The sequence below is a fragment of the Rhincodon typus genome, chromosome 30 (assembly GCF_021869965.1).
Source record: "Rhincodon typus isolate 14 chromosome 30, sRhiTyp1.1, whole genome shotgun sequence".
In the NCBI taxonomy this organism is placed as follows: domain Eukaryota; kingdom Metazoa; phylum Chordata; class Chondrichthyes; order Orectolobiformes; family Rhincodontidae; genus Rhincodon; species Rhincodon typus.
Genome location: NC_063361.1, coordinates 1812696 through 1827517, shown reverse-complemented (window position 1 = coordinate 1827517; position 14822 = coordinate 1812696). Strand labels below are relative to the sequence as shown.

Sequence of the window (14822 nt, the reverse complement as noted above, 5' to 3'; positions counted from 1 at the left end):
CTTTGTTGTAAGCAGTGGAGAGAAAGCCATCACTACCGAACTAAAAATGAACACTGCCTCACATATATTCACTCATTTAAGGAGGGGTGCAGTGGTAGAAGATACTACCTATGTGTGTCATTACAGATATTTGGTTGCTTATACTGGCCTATGAATTGGGAAATCTGCTGTGCAGAGGCTGTGCTGATTTTTACAGGAGTATGCTGATTTTGCATTCGATTCAGGAAAACAATGGTCCCATTTCTAACAATGTTCTCCGACCATCGGGGAAGCGAATGACGGCTGGGAACTTTCTCCTTCCAGTTTTACCACGTTTGACAACGACCCCTTTCCTTATATAGAGGGTGAAAGTCACATGAGTTGAATTCCTGGATTATAAACGAAGGGTCGGCGAGAAGAAGCTTCTCGTTAGCCGGAGCCAGGCTCCAGCTTCAGGCAAGAAGGTGAAGGGGAGGAGAGTGTGGGGAAGGGCAGGGTAGCTGGGAGCAGCTAGATACTGAGCAGAGAGAAACTCAATCTGCAGGAACCGAGATAGGAGCCAGCAAGGCGTGAACAGAGAGAGAGAGACAGCAGCCCATCCCAGGCCGGCAGAGGCCGGCTCTGTGTCCCAGGCTCGGAGCTCAGCAACCCCGGGAGCGAGCAGAAAGGCGGCGGGGACAAAGCAGACCATGATCGGCACCAGATCCAGGGGCACGGAGCTGCCGGAGCCGGATCACAATAAACTCGCTCTGAAAACCTTCAGGAAAGTCGGTAAGGATGGGATGGGCAGAGTGGGCATTTGTTGAGGGAAGGACAGGAATGTGTCCGACCCAGGAATAACTGGCGGGGGCCAGGGGCACGGATTAAACACAGATTGTGGGGAGATGCGTTGCTGCAGGCAAACTCTGACTAAATAAGGATGCATTCCTTGAAAAGTTTCTCCTTTTTAAACAAAAACAATCACGAGTTCCAGCGGCTCTCCGTCGCTGCAATGAGAAAGGAGGCACCTCCCTTTGCACAATGCGGAATATTTCTGGGATTTGTCTCACAGGAGGCTCCAACTTTGGGACGGAATCTCTGTGTGTGATTTCGATGAGTGTGGGAGAGTTTTCTCAGTTTCAGTACAATTCGCAAAACGGCGTGTTGAAGGGGCAACATGTCCAAGCAGGCAGTTGTCTGTTTTCTTCGCACTGGGGATGTTCATCATCCAGACCCAAGGTAATTAAACCCCAGTTTAAATCATTGTGCCCAGTTCTGAACCCCACACCCCAGTATCATATGAGGGTCGCTGACACGCTGCACAGGAGATTTAACAGAATGTTTCCAGGGATTTTAGGTCCAGTTAGGTTTGAAAGGAACTTGTCTCGGATTCTCCAGCATCTGCAGTTCCTACTATCTCTGATGCAAAAAACATACTGTTAGCTGAATCTACAAGGACAGCATAGATTTGCAAGCCTGAGGCAAGGGATACAGGGGGAAATGTGAGGAAAGCTCCTTGCCAGAGTCAGTGATAATTGTTGTATAAAACACTTTGTATTTTAAAGGATTAAATACATCGTGAGAGGCGCTCCATCCATAGAGATGTCAAGGATTTTTTTCCTGGGAGGAGCTAACCACCCTGTTCGGCTGAGTGCAGAAGAAATTCAGCAGGCCTGGCAACATCTGTGGAGAGGAAGACAGAGTTAACATTTTGGGTCCAGTTTGAGGTTCTGAAGAAGAGAATCATACCAGACTTGAAACGTTAACTCTGTTTCTCTCTGCACTGATGCTGTCAGACCTGCTGAGTTTCTCAAGATTTGCAAGGGCTATTACTTGAACTAAAGAGTTTTGATAAGGATGAACAGGTTGGAGTCCACTTTCCTGGGATCAAGACTGAAAAATGGATTTGATAAGATGGGTGAGAAGAAGGTGCTCCCACTTGTAAGAGAATCCACAATTAAAAGTAATAGAGATAAAATAGTTACTAGTAAATCCAATATCTGATGGAATGGTTGAGGGGACTAGTGTAGACACGATGAAGTGAAAACTAGATAAATACATCAAGGAGAAAGAATTGTAGAGTTTGACAGGATATGCTAATAGGATTAGATGAAGTAAAGAAGAGGAAGGCAAGTAGGGAACATAAGTTCTGGCAGAGACCAGTTTTACTGAATAGTCTCTTCAATGCTGTATGTTCTGTGCAATTCGAAAATGGACATTCAGAAGGAGGGCAAGATTGTGGAATGAAACAGAAGATGCTCCAGAGAATACTAAACCAACTGAACCTCCACTTGAGAACAAAGAGTCAATGGAGGAGGAGGCAGCAGATGAACAGGGTGAGTGGCAGGTGGTGAGAAGAAACCTCAAAAGCAAAACCTTTCAATCATACAGGGCCAGCAGCAGAATGAAAACACACAGCTGTGTGCAGAGGGGCACACTAGCAACTCTTCGTGGCCATAAATAGAAGTAGAGGCAAAGTACTATGATGGGGCAGGGGGAAGGAGATGACCACTCTGCAACCTGGAAACGCTGGTCATCATAACACATGCTTCCTGGCCTCAGTCCTACCTCAATGACACCTGATCGAGGCAATGCCCCCTAGAGAGAAAAAGGACAGCTCCATCAGCCGTGCTGCAACAGTTTGCTCATACCATGGGGATGCAGGATCACACCAAGTGACAGGATCAAATTTAAACCTTTATTGGACTATTGGTCAGTTTGGTGATCTAAAAATCTTAAAATGGGTTTGAAAATTGCCAGCATAAAAGCTGTGCAATGTGTCTCCCCATCGGCTCGCCTGACCAACGTCAAGGTGGATTTCCTGTTTCTGCATTTGCATGGGATCTTGCACCTCATCAGCTAAAGGAAATGGTCGAGCTTCAGGGCCCATGGACCATTGGTGTATTCGGTGCAACGATAGCCGTTCCTCCAGTCTGGGTATTCTGCTGCAAGGAGGCAACTTCATCATCTCAAAGTTAAGGAGCAGATACCTCTTTGAACCACATGTTGTGTATAGGAACACTCCCCTGAGACTAATTAACGTGTACGCCCGGTGGTAAAGAGTGAGCAACTCACTGTCCTGCTGCAGTTCCCACTGCTGCTGGCAACATGCAGGCCGGTTTTTCTGGCCAGAGACTTCAACCTCATCAGTGGATGATCTGGAGGGACTGACAGCAAACTGGATGCTACGTCCAGATTCCCAGTGGAACTGGTTAAAATGCCAATCTGCTGTCCATCATCAGCAACCCTGCAGATTGAGCACAGCCATAGATATACCTAATCGTGGCCTGACAGGTCTATCCGCTCCAGGATAGATTCCCTGTTTGCATCAGGCCGGTTTTCTTCTCCGACTGCCGCCTCCTACTAGCCGACTATCACCAGCAGGATGATCAGCAGGCCAGTGAGGGAATGTGGAAGTTGAAAGTGAAACTTCTGACCCCAAAATACACTGAGGAACCCAAAAAAGGAATACAAAGGTTGGTAAACCGCAAAATCCCTCCTTGAGTCTCCACCAGATTGATGGGGAACAGTCATGGGGAATATCAAGACATTCTGCATCCTCAGAGGTGTTCAGAAGGCAAGAGAGATGAGAAAAACTGTCGAGGAAAGTATGCAAAACCTGCTCTTGCTGCAAAGTGGGATCAATGTCAAGGAGGATCTCCAAGAGGTAAAGAGCCAGCAAGCCTCACTATTTGCCATGGAGGCCGCCAAGATAATCTTCTGGTCCAGGGTCCGCATCTGAAGCAGGTTGAGACGTGTTCATGTTTCTTTTAGAAGGTGCGTGGGGAGAGCTTTGTGATTAGCAACCTGAGGAAGAAGATGGCTCAGTAAGGTCATTTCAGTCCGATATTCTGAGGATCAGCAAACCATTTTATGCTGAACTGTATAACACACAGCGCAGCCTCCCAGTCATTCCTGTCCTCTATCATGGAGGTCTTCAATGACAGCATGTGACAGCAGCCATTATCTCTGAATGAGCTGACCAAGCTCCTCGAGTCCTTTGAGAGAAATAAAACTCCTGGAAGCAACAGCTGACCAGCTGAGTTGTATTCAGCTCTGTGGGACCTGATTGGCCAGGACCTGCTGAAGTTTTATAACAATATGCTTCTGGCAGGTAGATTCTCACATGCTATGAGGAAAGGTTTCCTTACATTCAACAATATGTGGAAGGAGGAAATAAACTGCTGACCAAGCTCAGGACAACGCAGGTTACAAAATCCTGCCTAAGGTCATTGCCACTGGATCAGGTCTGCTCTGGAATCAGTAATTTACCCTGATTAAACCTGTGCTGTATCAGGAAGTACGATCTCTGAGAGCCTTATGCTCCTCAGAGATACAATCGCCTACCTGCAGGACAGGGGGTTGGACACTTGCCTCCTCAGCCTGAACCAGGAGAAGGAATTTGACAGGATATCACACACCTACATGTGGGATGTGCTGTCCAAAATGGGCTCTGGGGAGATAATCAAAATTGGACCAAACAGCTCTACACCAAAATCATTAGTGCAGTCTCAATCAATGTGTGAATAAATGCGTATCAGAAAGCCTCCTGGTCAGATCTGGAGTCAGGCAGACCTGCCCACTGTCCTGCCTTGTTTGTGTGTTGTACAGAGCCTTTGCTGACTCAGCAGAAAGGTTGCATGTCTGAGAGGGGTGACTATTCCAGGCAGCGGAGGCCTACAGGTCAGCGCCTCCCTATACATGGATGATGTTGCCGTTTCTGTTCAGATCCAATCAGTGCACAGACTCATGAGCATCTGCGACCAGTTCGAATTGGCCTTAGGAGCCAGGGTAAATCGAGGCAAGAGCAAGGCCATGTTCTTTTGGAACTAGGCTGACAATCTTTTATCCACTTCACCATCAGGTAAGATTATCTGAAGGTGCTGAGTATATGGTTGGGAGGGGCTGGGGCATGTGTCAAAACAAGAATATCGCCAGGGGGAGGCAGAAATGGGGCAGATGGGAGCCCACTGCCACTCCATTGCGGATAAAAACCTGGTCATCACGTGTGAGGTACTCTTGGTGTTGCTGCATGTAGCATAGGCCTGGCCCCTTCCCTGAACCTGTGCCATCGCAGTTACCCGAGCTATCTCCCACTTCATCTGGAGGTCAGAGATGGACCATGTCTGCAGGGACCACCACGTACAAAGCTCTGGATAAGTGCGGTGGTGTGAAGAACATAACCAATGTTGCTCTCATCCTGATGGCCACCTTTGTGTGTGGCTGCATCAAGCTGTGCATAGACCTTGGTATGCAAACACCGTGTCACTACGTACGGAGGTTCTACCTGTTCCTGGTGTTGAGGGATGGTTCTGGTTTCATTGTCGCCGAACGCTCCCAAGTAGTTGGACTGTCTGTATCACCTGTCCCTCGTGCAAAAATTTGCAAAGAGGAATGCCCTTGACTACAATTTCTGCAGGAAGTGGTCAGTGCGTAGTATCGTTGAGACCCTGCGGTAAAAGGAGAGGGTGGATCCTGTTGGGTAGTTTCCTGAGCAGACTGTCAAAGTCATTTGGCAGAATGCCTCATCATCAGAACTTTCCAACAAGCACCAAGATGTAGCTTGGCTGGTGGTGAGAAGGGCTCTGCTTGTCACATCCTTCATGCACACCCAGTCTCTGTGCACCACCGTACGCTGCCCTCGAAGTGGCTGTGCTGCTGAGGAGAATGTCACATGTTTCCTGCTGGAATGTGCCTTTGCAAACTAAGCCTGGACAGAGATTCAGTGGTTTTTTTCATGGCTCATCCTGAGCAGCTCTGTGACACAGCGCTCTATGCTCTATGAGCTGTTCCCTGGGATGCACACCGAGACAAATATCAACTGCACCTGGAGGGATTTTGCGGTTTACCAACCTATGTATTCCTTTTTTTGAGTTCCGCAGTGTATTTTGCGGCCAGAAGTTTCACATTCAACTTTCACATTCAACTTCCACATTCCCTCGCTGGCCTGCTGATCATCCTGCTGGTGATAGTCGGCCAGTAGGAGGCGGCAGTCGGAGAAGAAAACCAGCCTGATGCAAACAGGAAATCTATCCTGGAGCGGATAGACCTGTCAGGCCACGATTAGGTATATCTATGGCTGTGCTCAATCTGCAGGGTTGCTGATGATGGAGAGCAGATTGGCATTTTAACCAGTTCCATAGGGAATCTGCTCTTTGATCTCCCTGAAACATATTGGTCTTCCAGTTTAAGGGATGACCTGTTGCAGACTGGCACATTTGAAGATACCAGGACTATGTGCTGAGAGACGTGCTAAAGCATGGGGCAGCTGCTGCCAAGGTGCAGTGGGGAAAGGTGACTGTGTAAGGTCTTTCCGCCAAAGTAATAACAAGAGTCACTCAGTTGTCAGAGCTTCTTGCTGCTTCATAAGTAGAAAATGCCTTTGTTTTTGCAATGGTGGAGAAACTCTAAGAAATGTCAAAATTCCAATGTTTTTGTTTTTTCTTTGCAAATATTATACAGAGCTGAGTTAGAACATTTCTGTGTACTTTTGATTTATTTTATGAATAAAGTATATTTTTAAAAATATAAAGAAGTTGTACATTACTGTAGGATTCAGCTTCAGGGCATTACTTGATATGCCTCTTCCCGTCAGTGTCCTTGCTTCTCTTCATGGTAGAGGAGCCTCCAGAATTCTGGGATTGGAGATCAAGGTTGATAGGTCAAGGCATATCCGACTTTTGGAGTTAACCTGACTGAAAGCTGCCATGGTCATCTTGGAGTCACATGGGTAGCATTGGTTGATACGAGATGGAACATGCACAATAGCAAAAAGTGATCTTGGATTGGAAGATATGGAATCCACGTGAGTGAAGGTAAAAAAGAGCAACAGGAAGAAGACACTAGTGGAGCAGTCTGTGATCCCTCCCTTACAGTAGCTGTTCTGTAGGATGGAGAATAAATCGGGAGTTCATGAAGGCATGAAAAAAGGCAGTGCATTGGTTGTGGAAAAGTTTTTTTTGAAACCAACAAAAGATCACCAAAAATGTAACAGAGGGAGAAAATAAACTCTTGAGGGTAAACAAGCAGGTAATATAAAAAAGAACCTTCTTTTAAAATTTTTAAAAAGAAAGGCCAACGTACACATAGCCCCCTGAGAAAATGAGGCTCGGGAAATAATAATGGGAAACTAGGAAATGGTGGAATGGTTCAATAAATACTTTGCATCTGTCTTCATAGCTGAGAACACTGATAGCATGCCAAAAATGTCAAATAATCAAGAAACAAAAATGGAGGGAGAAAATGAATACAATAACTATCACCTGGAGAACAAGTGCTGAGGAAACTAATGGGGCTAAAAGCTGATAAGTCCCCTAGGTCTGATGGGATGCATCCTAGGATATTAAAGGAAGTAACTGCAGAGATAGTGGATGTGCTGATAGTAATTTTTGAAGAATCCTTACAAGAATCTAAGATTCTGGAAAAGTCCCACAGGATTGGAAAACTGCTAGTTCAAACAGCTTTGTTCAAAAAGGGAGAGAGACAAAAGACCAGGGTACTTTATAAAAACCAAAAGAACTGTCGATGCTGGAAATCAGAAACAAAAACAGAAGTTGCTGGAAAGCTCAGGAAGTCTAGCAGCACCTGTGGAGAGAAATCAGCATTAACGTTTCGTATCCAGTGACCCTTCCTCAGAGCCAATGGTAGCTAGGAAAATGTGGGGTAAAGTGTAAATGATAGGTGGAGATAGAGTCCAAGGAGAGAGAAGAACAGTTGGACAGACAAAGGAGTGGATAACAATTAACCTAGGAGAATGAATAGCTACTAATGGGGACTATTAATGCCTAACAATGCTTTGTGTATAATAGCAGACCCAGTGATAACAAGGCCTGATGTTTGGGGAACAAGGTGCCTCAAGCCCTAAAAGTTTTGAACTCAATATTGAATCCTACAGGCTATAGAGTTCCTGAGTGGAAAATGAGATGCTGTTCTTGCAACTTGTGCTGAGTTTCACTAGAGCACTGCAGCAAGCCTAAGACAGAGATGTTGGCCAGGGAACAAGGCGGTATGAGAACACAGAACACAGTTGGAACACTGTGAATAGTTTTGGTCCCCTTATCTGAGGAAAGATAAACTGGCACTGGACACAGTCCAGAGAAGATTAATACCTTGTATGGAGGAACTGCCTTATAAGGAGAGGTTGAGTAGACTGGCTGTGTACTCGTTCGAGTTGAGAAGAATGAGAGAAGACCTTATTGAAACATATCAGACTCTTGACTGGGAGCTTGACAGAGTAGCTGCAGAAAGGTTGTTTTCCCTTGTGGGTGCATAAACTCAGAGTGAAGGAGTATATATCAAGGTTTGGAGCTGGATGAACACAGCAGGCCAAGCAGCATCAGAGGAGCAGGAAAGCTGACGTTTCGGGTCTGGACCCTTCTTTAGAGATGGGGGACGGGAAGGGGATTCTGAAATAAATAGGGAGAGAGGGGGAGGCGGATAGAAGATGGATAAAGGAGAAGATAGGTGGAGAGGAGACAGACAGGTCAAAGAGGCGGGGTTGGAGCCAGTAAAGGTGAGTGTAGGTGGGAAGTTAGGGAGGGGATAGGTCAGTCCAGGGAGCCAGGGAGGACGGACAGGTCAAGGAGGCGGGATGAGGCTAGTAGGTAGGAGATGGGGGTGGGGCTTGAGGTGGGAGGAATGAATAAGTGGGAGGAAGTACAGGTTAGGGAGGCGGGGACGAGTTGGGCTGGTTTTGGGATGCGTTCAGGAGAGGGGAGATTTTGAAGCCTGTGAAGTCCACATTGATACCATTGGGCTGCAGGATTCCCAAGCAAAATATGAGATGCTGTTGCTGCAACCTTCGGGTGGCATCGTTGTGGCACTGCAGGAGGCCCAGGATGGACATGTCATCCAAGGAGTGGGAGGGGGTGTTGAAATGGTTCGCGACTGGGAGGTGCAGATGTTTGTCGCGAACCGAGCGTAGGTGTTCCGCTAAGCAGTCCCCGAGCCTCTGCTGAGTTTCCCCGATGTAGAGGAGGCCACATCTGGAACAGCGGATACAGTATACCACATTAGCAGATGTGCAGGTGAACGTCAGCTTGATGTGAAAGGTCTTCTTGGGTCCTGGGATGGGGGTGAGGAAGGAGGTGTAGGGGCAGGTGTAGCACTTCCTGCGGTTGCAGGGAAAGGCGCTGGGTGTGGTGGGGCTGGTGGGGAGTATGGAGTGGACAAGGGAGTCACGGAGAGGGTGGTCCTCCTGATGTGGCCTCCTCTACATCGGGGAAACCAAGCGGAGGCTCGGGGACCGCTTTGCGGAACGCCTATGCTCAGTTCACGACAAACATCTGCATCTCCCAGTCGCAAACCATTTCAACTCCCCCTCCCACTCCTTGGACAACATGTCCATCCTGGGCCTCCTGCAGAGCCACAACGATGCCATCCGAAGGTTGCAGCAACAGCATCTCATATTTTGCTTGGGAACCCTGCAGCCCAATGGTATCAAATGTGGACTTCACAAGCTTCAAAATCTCCCCTCCCCTGACAGCATCCCAAAACCAGCCCAACTCACCCCCGCCTCCCTAACCTGTCCTTCCTCACACCTATCCATTCCTCCCACCTCAAGCCCCACCCCCATCTCCTACCTACCAGCTTCATCCCGCCTCCTTCACCTGTCTGTCCTCCCTGGACTGACCTATCCCTTCCCTAACTCCCCACCTACACTCACCTTTTACTGTCTCCAACGCCACCTCTTTGACCTGTCTGTCTCCTCTCCACCTATCTTCTCCTTTATCCATCTTCTATCCGCCTCCCCCTCTCTCCCTATTTATTTCAGAATCCCCTTCCCCTCCCCCATCTCTGAAGAAGGGTCTAGACCCGAAACGTCAGCTTTCCTGCTCCTCTGATGCTGCTTGGCCTGCTGTGTTCATCCAGCTCTACATCTTGGTATATCAGATATTTCCAGCATCGGCAGTTGCTACTTTCAGAGTGAAGGAGTCACCTTTTTAAGACAGAGCTGAGGAGGAATTTCTTTTGAGGTTGTTGAACCTGTGAAATTCTTTACTGTAGAGACTGGGTTATTATATATATTTAAAGCTGAGTTGGATTTTTAATCTGCAAGAGAATCAAGGGGTAAATGACAAGCAAAAAAGTAAATTTTGAGGATTATCAGATCAGCCAAGATCTCCTTGAATGGTGAGGCAGACCTGATGGGCTGAATGGTCTACTTCAGCCCCGACATCTATGTAAAAGATTCTATTGAAGAACAACTGGAGAGATATCCCCAGTATTTATGTTTATAAATATGTTTATATATTTATAACAGATGATCTGGTTATGGTCGTGTTGCTATTTGTGAGAATTTGCTGCGTGCAAGTTAGCTGCTATGTTTCCTGCATTACACACACTTCAGAAGTATTTCGATATCTGTAAAATGGTTTGGCAGGCTTGGTGGTTGTCATAAGTACTTTATAAATGTAATTTAAATTATTATTTATGGTTCATTTCATGGATGCAGTCTGTGCCAAAGCTGATTAAAAAATAGTGAGACAAAAATAGGAATTGCTGGAAAAGCTCAGCATGTCTGGCAGCATCTATGGAGAGAAATCAGAATTAACGTTTTGGGTCAAGTGACCCTTCCTCAGAAACTTAACTCTGATTTCTCTCCAAAGATGCTGCCAAGCTTTTCCAGCAATTTCTATTTTAGTCTCTGATCTACAGCATCTGCAGTTCTGTCAATTTTTATTCACTAAAAAACAGTGAGGCACCTTATGGAGAGCAGTCCTTGCTGCATTACACAGCAGTCATTTATACACATCTGTTTTTAGATGTTTGATAGTGGGATCCTTTTGCCCAAAGGAAGGGCAGGTGAGGTCTCAATTTACTTTCTTTCTGATAGATGATGCATTTGACAATGCACCATTCCCTTGATACCACATTGGAGGATTAACTGGAATTACGTGTTCATTCTCTGGGGTGCGTCTTGAAGCCTTGGCCTTTTTGATGGGAGCAAAAACTGCCTCTGAACAGAGACTCATTCCTACACATTGGAATTCAACTTTAAATTGGCTATTATTTTAAACACATGAGTCCTACAGCTTAGACTGTACGTAGCCTTGAGGTGCCATGTGGAATGTGAGATTACTAGTACATTACAGATCAATGCTGGGTCCTTTCATTCAGACCCAATCTCAGTGTTTTTGAGTCATTGTGATGAGGGTTTTTCTGGTTGGGCCAACCTTTTATGGTCATCATCCTGAAGAAAGTGATAGTGAGCTTGAACAACTGCAGGTTTTGCGTGTAATTATACCCATAATGTTAGTAGGAAGGAGGTTTCAGGATTTTGATCCAGCAACAGTGAAGGAATGGTGAGTCTGTAATAAAGAATGTCAGATTTGGAAATACTACACTGGTCTACAGTACAGAGAGAACTGTGGATGTTGGTTCTGTGAAGGATCACAGCTGCTCTGTTCATTTCATGCCCATCCATAATTCCAAAATTATTCCATTTCACTCCCTCACCTTCCCACCCCCTCAACTCCAATATCACACAGAGGGATGCTGCCCTTGTTGGGATGTATTTTCTGGTAATGGCTTTATGAAGCAATGTACTCCCACTGTGATTAGCCCTGAGCCACTGTATGATAACTGGCAGTGCCAGGCAGTTTCTGTTAATGAGCTGTAGTTTGAATGTTCAAAGTCAGAATCCTATCAGAATTTACAGCCTCAAGCAAGCTTCTGATCCCCCATGGCCAATATCCCACTTACCCCACTCCTCTAGGTTGGCTGGCCAGGAAAAGCAAATTTAAAGAAAGATGGCACCAGCTTGCCATGGCTATGCATTTTGCCTGGTTGGGATCTGTGAGTGAAGAGCAGGCTGCTGGCAGGAAAATAAATTTTTTGACCAACTTCTTAACTTACTTCCTCTATGCCTGAATGAAGCAAATAGGTGACAAGTCAAATGGTGGGCAATTGGTATCTCTATCCTCATCAAACTTATCACTTTCTCTCCAGGTGTGCATGGTTTAATGTGGCCATTATTATCCTCAACAAACTTCACTAAAACATATTGGGAATATGGTCATATAGTGGTAATGTCATGAGACCAGTAAACTAATGGCCCAAGTTATTAAAAACTGAAAGAACTGCAGATGCTGTAAATCAGAAACAAAAACAGAAGTTGCTGGAAAAGCTCAGCAGGCCTGGCAGCATCTGTGAACATAAATCAGAGTTCCAGAAAGAACTTCCAGTTCTGAGAAAGGGTCACCGGACCCGAAACATTAAATCTTATTTCTCTTCACAGATGCTGCCAGACTTGCAGAGCTTTTCCAGCAACTTCTGTTTTTGTGGCACAAGTTATTAAATTGGGTTCAAATCCCTGCATAGTGATAATTCTTTTTGATTCATATATGAGACATGGATGTCACTAGCTGGCCAGCATTTATTTCCAGTCCCTACTTGCCCTTAAGAAGGTGGTGGTGAACCACTTCTTGAACCACTGCTGTCTGTATACCATAGGTACACCTACAATGCCATTAGAGAATTCTGGAATTGTGAACCAGGTGGAATAGACAGTGACTGGTTTGGAGGGGAACTTGCAGGTAGTGGTGTTCCCATACATCTGTAGCCCTTGTCTTTCTAGATGGAAGTGGTCATGGATTTGGAAGATGCTGTTGCAGCAGCCTTGGTGTATTTCTGTAGTGCATCTTGTAGATAGTACACACTGCTGCTAATAAGCATCAGTGGTTGAGGGAGTGAATGCTTTTGGATATAGTGCCAATCAAGTGGGCTGCTTTGTCCTGGATGGTGTCAAGCTTCTTGAATGTTGTTGGAGCTGCACTCATCGAGGCAAGTGGGGAGTATTCCATCACACTCCTGACTTATGCCTTGCAGATGTTGGACAGACTTCTGGGGAGTCAAAAGCTGAGTTACCCGCTGTGCTATTCCTAGCCTGTGACCTGATTTTTAGTCACTGTATTTATGTGGCAAATCCAGTTGAGTTTCTGGTTACTGGTAATCCCCAAGATGTTAATAGTGGGGCATTCAGTGATGATAATGCCATTCAATGTCAAGGGGTGGTGATTTTCTCGATTCTTATTGGAGATGGTTATCACATGGAATTGAAAGCTATTCTCAGTGATGGTGGCCATGACAACTACCATTGGTTGCAAAAACGTCACCTGATACACAGTGTCCTTTTAGGGAAGGAAAGCTGCCTATATGTGACTCCGGACCTACACAATGTTGTTGATTCTTAACTATTTTCTGACATGGCCTAGCAAGACAGTTCAGGTCCCATTAAAGTATCATAAAACTACTTCTGAGATCTTGCTGTATAAAGAACGGCTTTTCTATGCAATACAAGAGAGGATAATGGATAAGGGACAAGGGTTTTTATTATTTCAACAAATACTTCATTCATACAAGTATCTTTCATATACATACAAAGTCACTAAAGCAAGGACAAAGGTAGGTAAATAGAATTGGGTTACAGCTACAATTAAACAGTGAATAGTGGAACAGGTTCAAGGAGCTAATTAATCTCCTGTTCCTAATGGTGACTGCACTTCAAAAACATGCACAGTATGGGGAAGAAAATTAGTTAAAACAGTAATACTTCAAATAAATTAACATACTGGGTGTACTAGACCTCCATTTTGAAGTGTACGGCTGCGAGTCATACTAGTATGTCTCATTCGCTAATTTTACTGGTCTTACCTTCTGGGTTTCATCACAAAGCACTTTACAGCCAATGTCCAGAGGTGATTAGTGCTATAAAAATAGTCTTTCTCAAGACTGGATGTTTTTAATCTCTGGATTTGCCACTGATCAGTAACCGAGGAGACATTGATACCAAAACAAAGACTTAAGTTGCATTGGGCACTTCTCCAGCTGAATCAGAATGACAGACTAACTCTGATTAGAGTGAGACTGACTGTGCTATTTGTACACAAAGAAGATAGTACTACACTTGTGGTTTAGGGTCTGGCTGTTCAAAGCTGGCGAGGTGCCTAATCCATTAATACCTTTTGAGTGCCATGTGCTATTAGCTGGTACTGTGTACAGTGCGTGGCAGTAAACTCACAACACACTTTGGGCATGGTGGGACTGTGCAGCTATTTTCTTGAAGGTGCTAAGGACCCTAGGCCAATGTTCTGGAACATCATTAATCCAGAACCATCGCAGTTACTGATGTCTAAACCATGCCTCCTCCTCTAAGCAAGCTGCGAAACATTGCACCAAGAAACAGTGTATTCTTACCTTCCAGCTTGCGTCCTCGCCAACTCATCTGAAACTGCCCATTGATTCATGACACTTTGCTGACTCTCCTGTTAGCAGTTGAGGGACTGAACTTACAGCTGACTTCCCCTGTACTTAGTTTTCCTGTGTGTAAATGCATGCTGCTGGCTGTACAGAATTGGTTTTGGCATGAACCCGCCATTATGGGGAGAAGGAGCTGATATTGAAGTCAGGTGCTTGTTTGCTGGAATTTGTAACTGAGACAAAATTGAATTTTGTGATTGTTGGAAAGGGTTGAACTGGGACAGCTCAGTATCATCTTTGGCCTTTTGTGGAACGTTAGTGCAATGATAGGCTGACACAAAACTGTTCTTAGGATTTCACAGGAGAACCTTGGTGTCAGTAGACATTTATCCAGCAAGTGGTCAGTTGTCATAGAATCCCTACAGTGTGGAAACAGGCCATTTGGCCCAACAAGTCCACACCGCCCCTTCCAAAAGCATTGCACCCAGACCTATTATCCTACCCCTGATTTCCCTCATCTAACCCAAACATCCCTGGGCACAGTGGGCAATTTAGCATGGCCAATCCACCTATGCTGCATATCTTTGGACTGTGGGAGGAAACCCACACAGATACGGGGAGAATGTGCAAACTCCACACAGACAGTCACCCGTGGGTGGAATTGA

At 45.6% G+C, this 14822-nt stretch overlaps 1 protein-coding gene across 3 annotated transcripts in view; it reads left to right on the top strand.

The window, feature by feature from the left end:
- Nucleotides 1–386: 386 nt before the first annotated feature.
- Nucleotides 387–14822, top strand: part of LOC109919639 (1-phosphatidylinositol 4,5-bisphosphate phosphodiesterase delta-3-like) — a 142260-nt gene continuing 127824 nt past the window's right edge. For 2 of the 3 annotated variants that reach the window (XM_048614543.1, XM_048614542.1), the window contains exon 1: nucleotides 387–750. In XM_048614543.1, coding sequence (XP_048470500.1) covers nucleotides 669–750 — 82 coding nt within the window. In that variant the 5' untranslated portion in view covers nucleotides 387–668. Of the gene's footprint in view, nucleotides 751–1119; nucleotides 1198–14822 lie in introns of those variants that run through there. The other variant, XM_048614544.1, reaches the window with a different exon arrangement.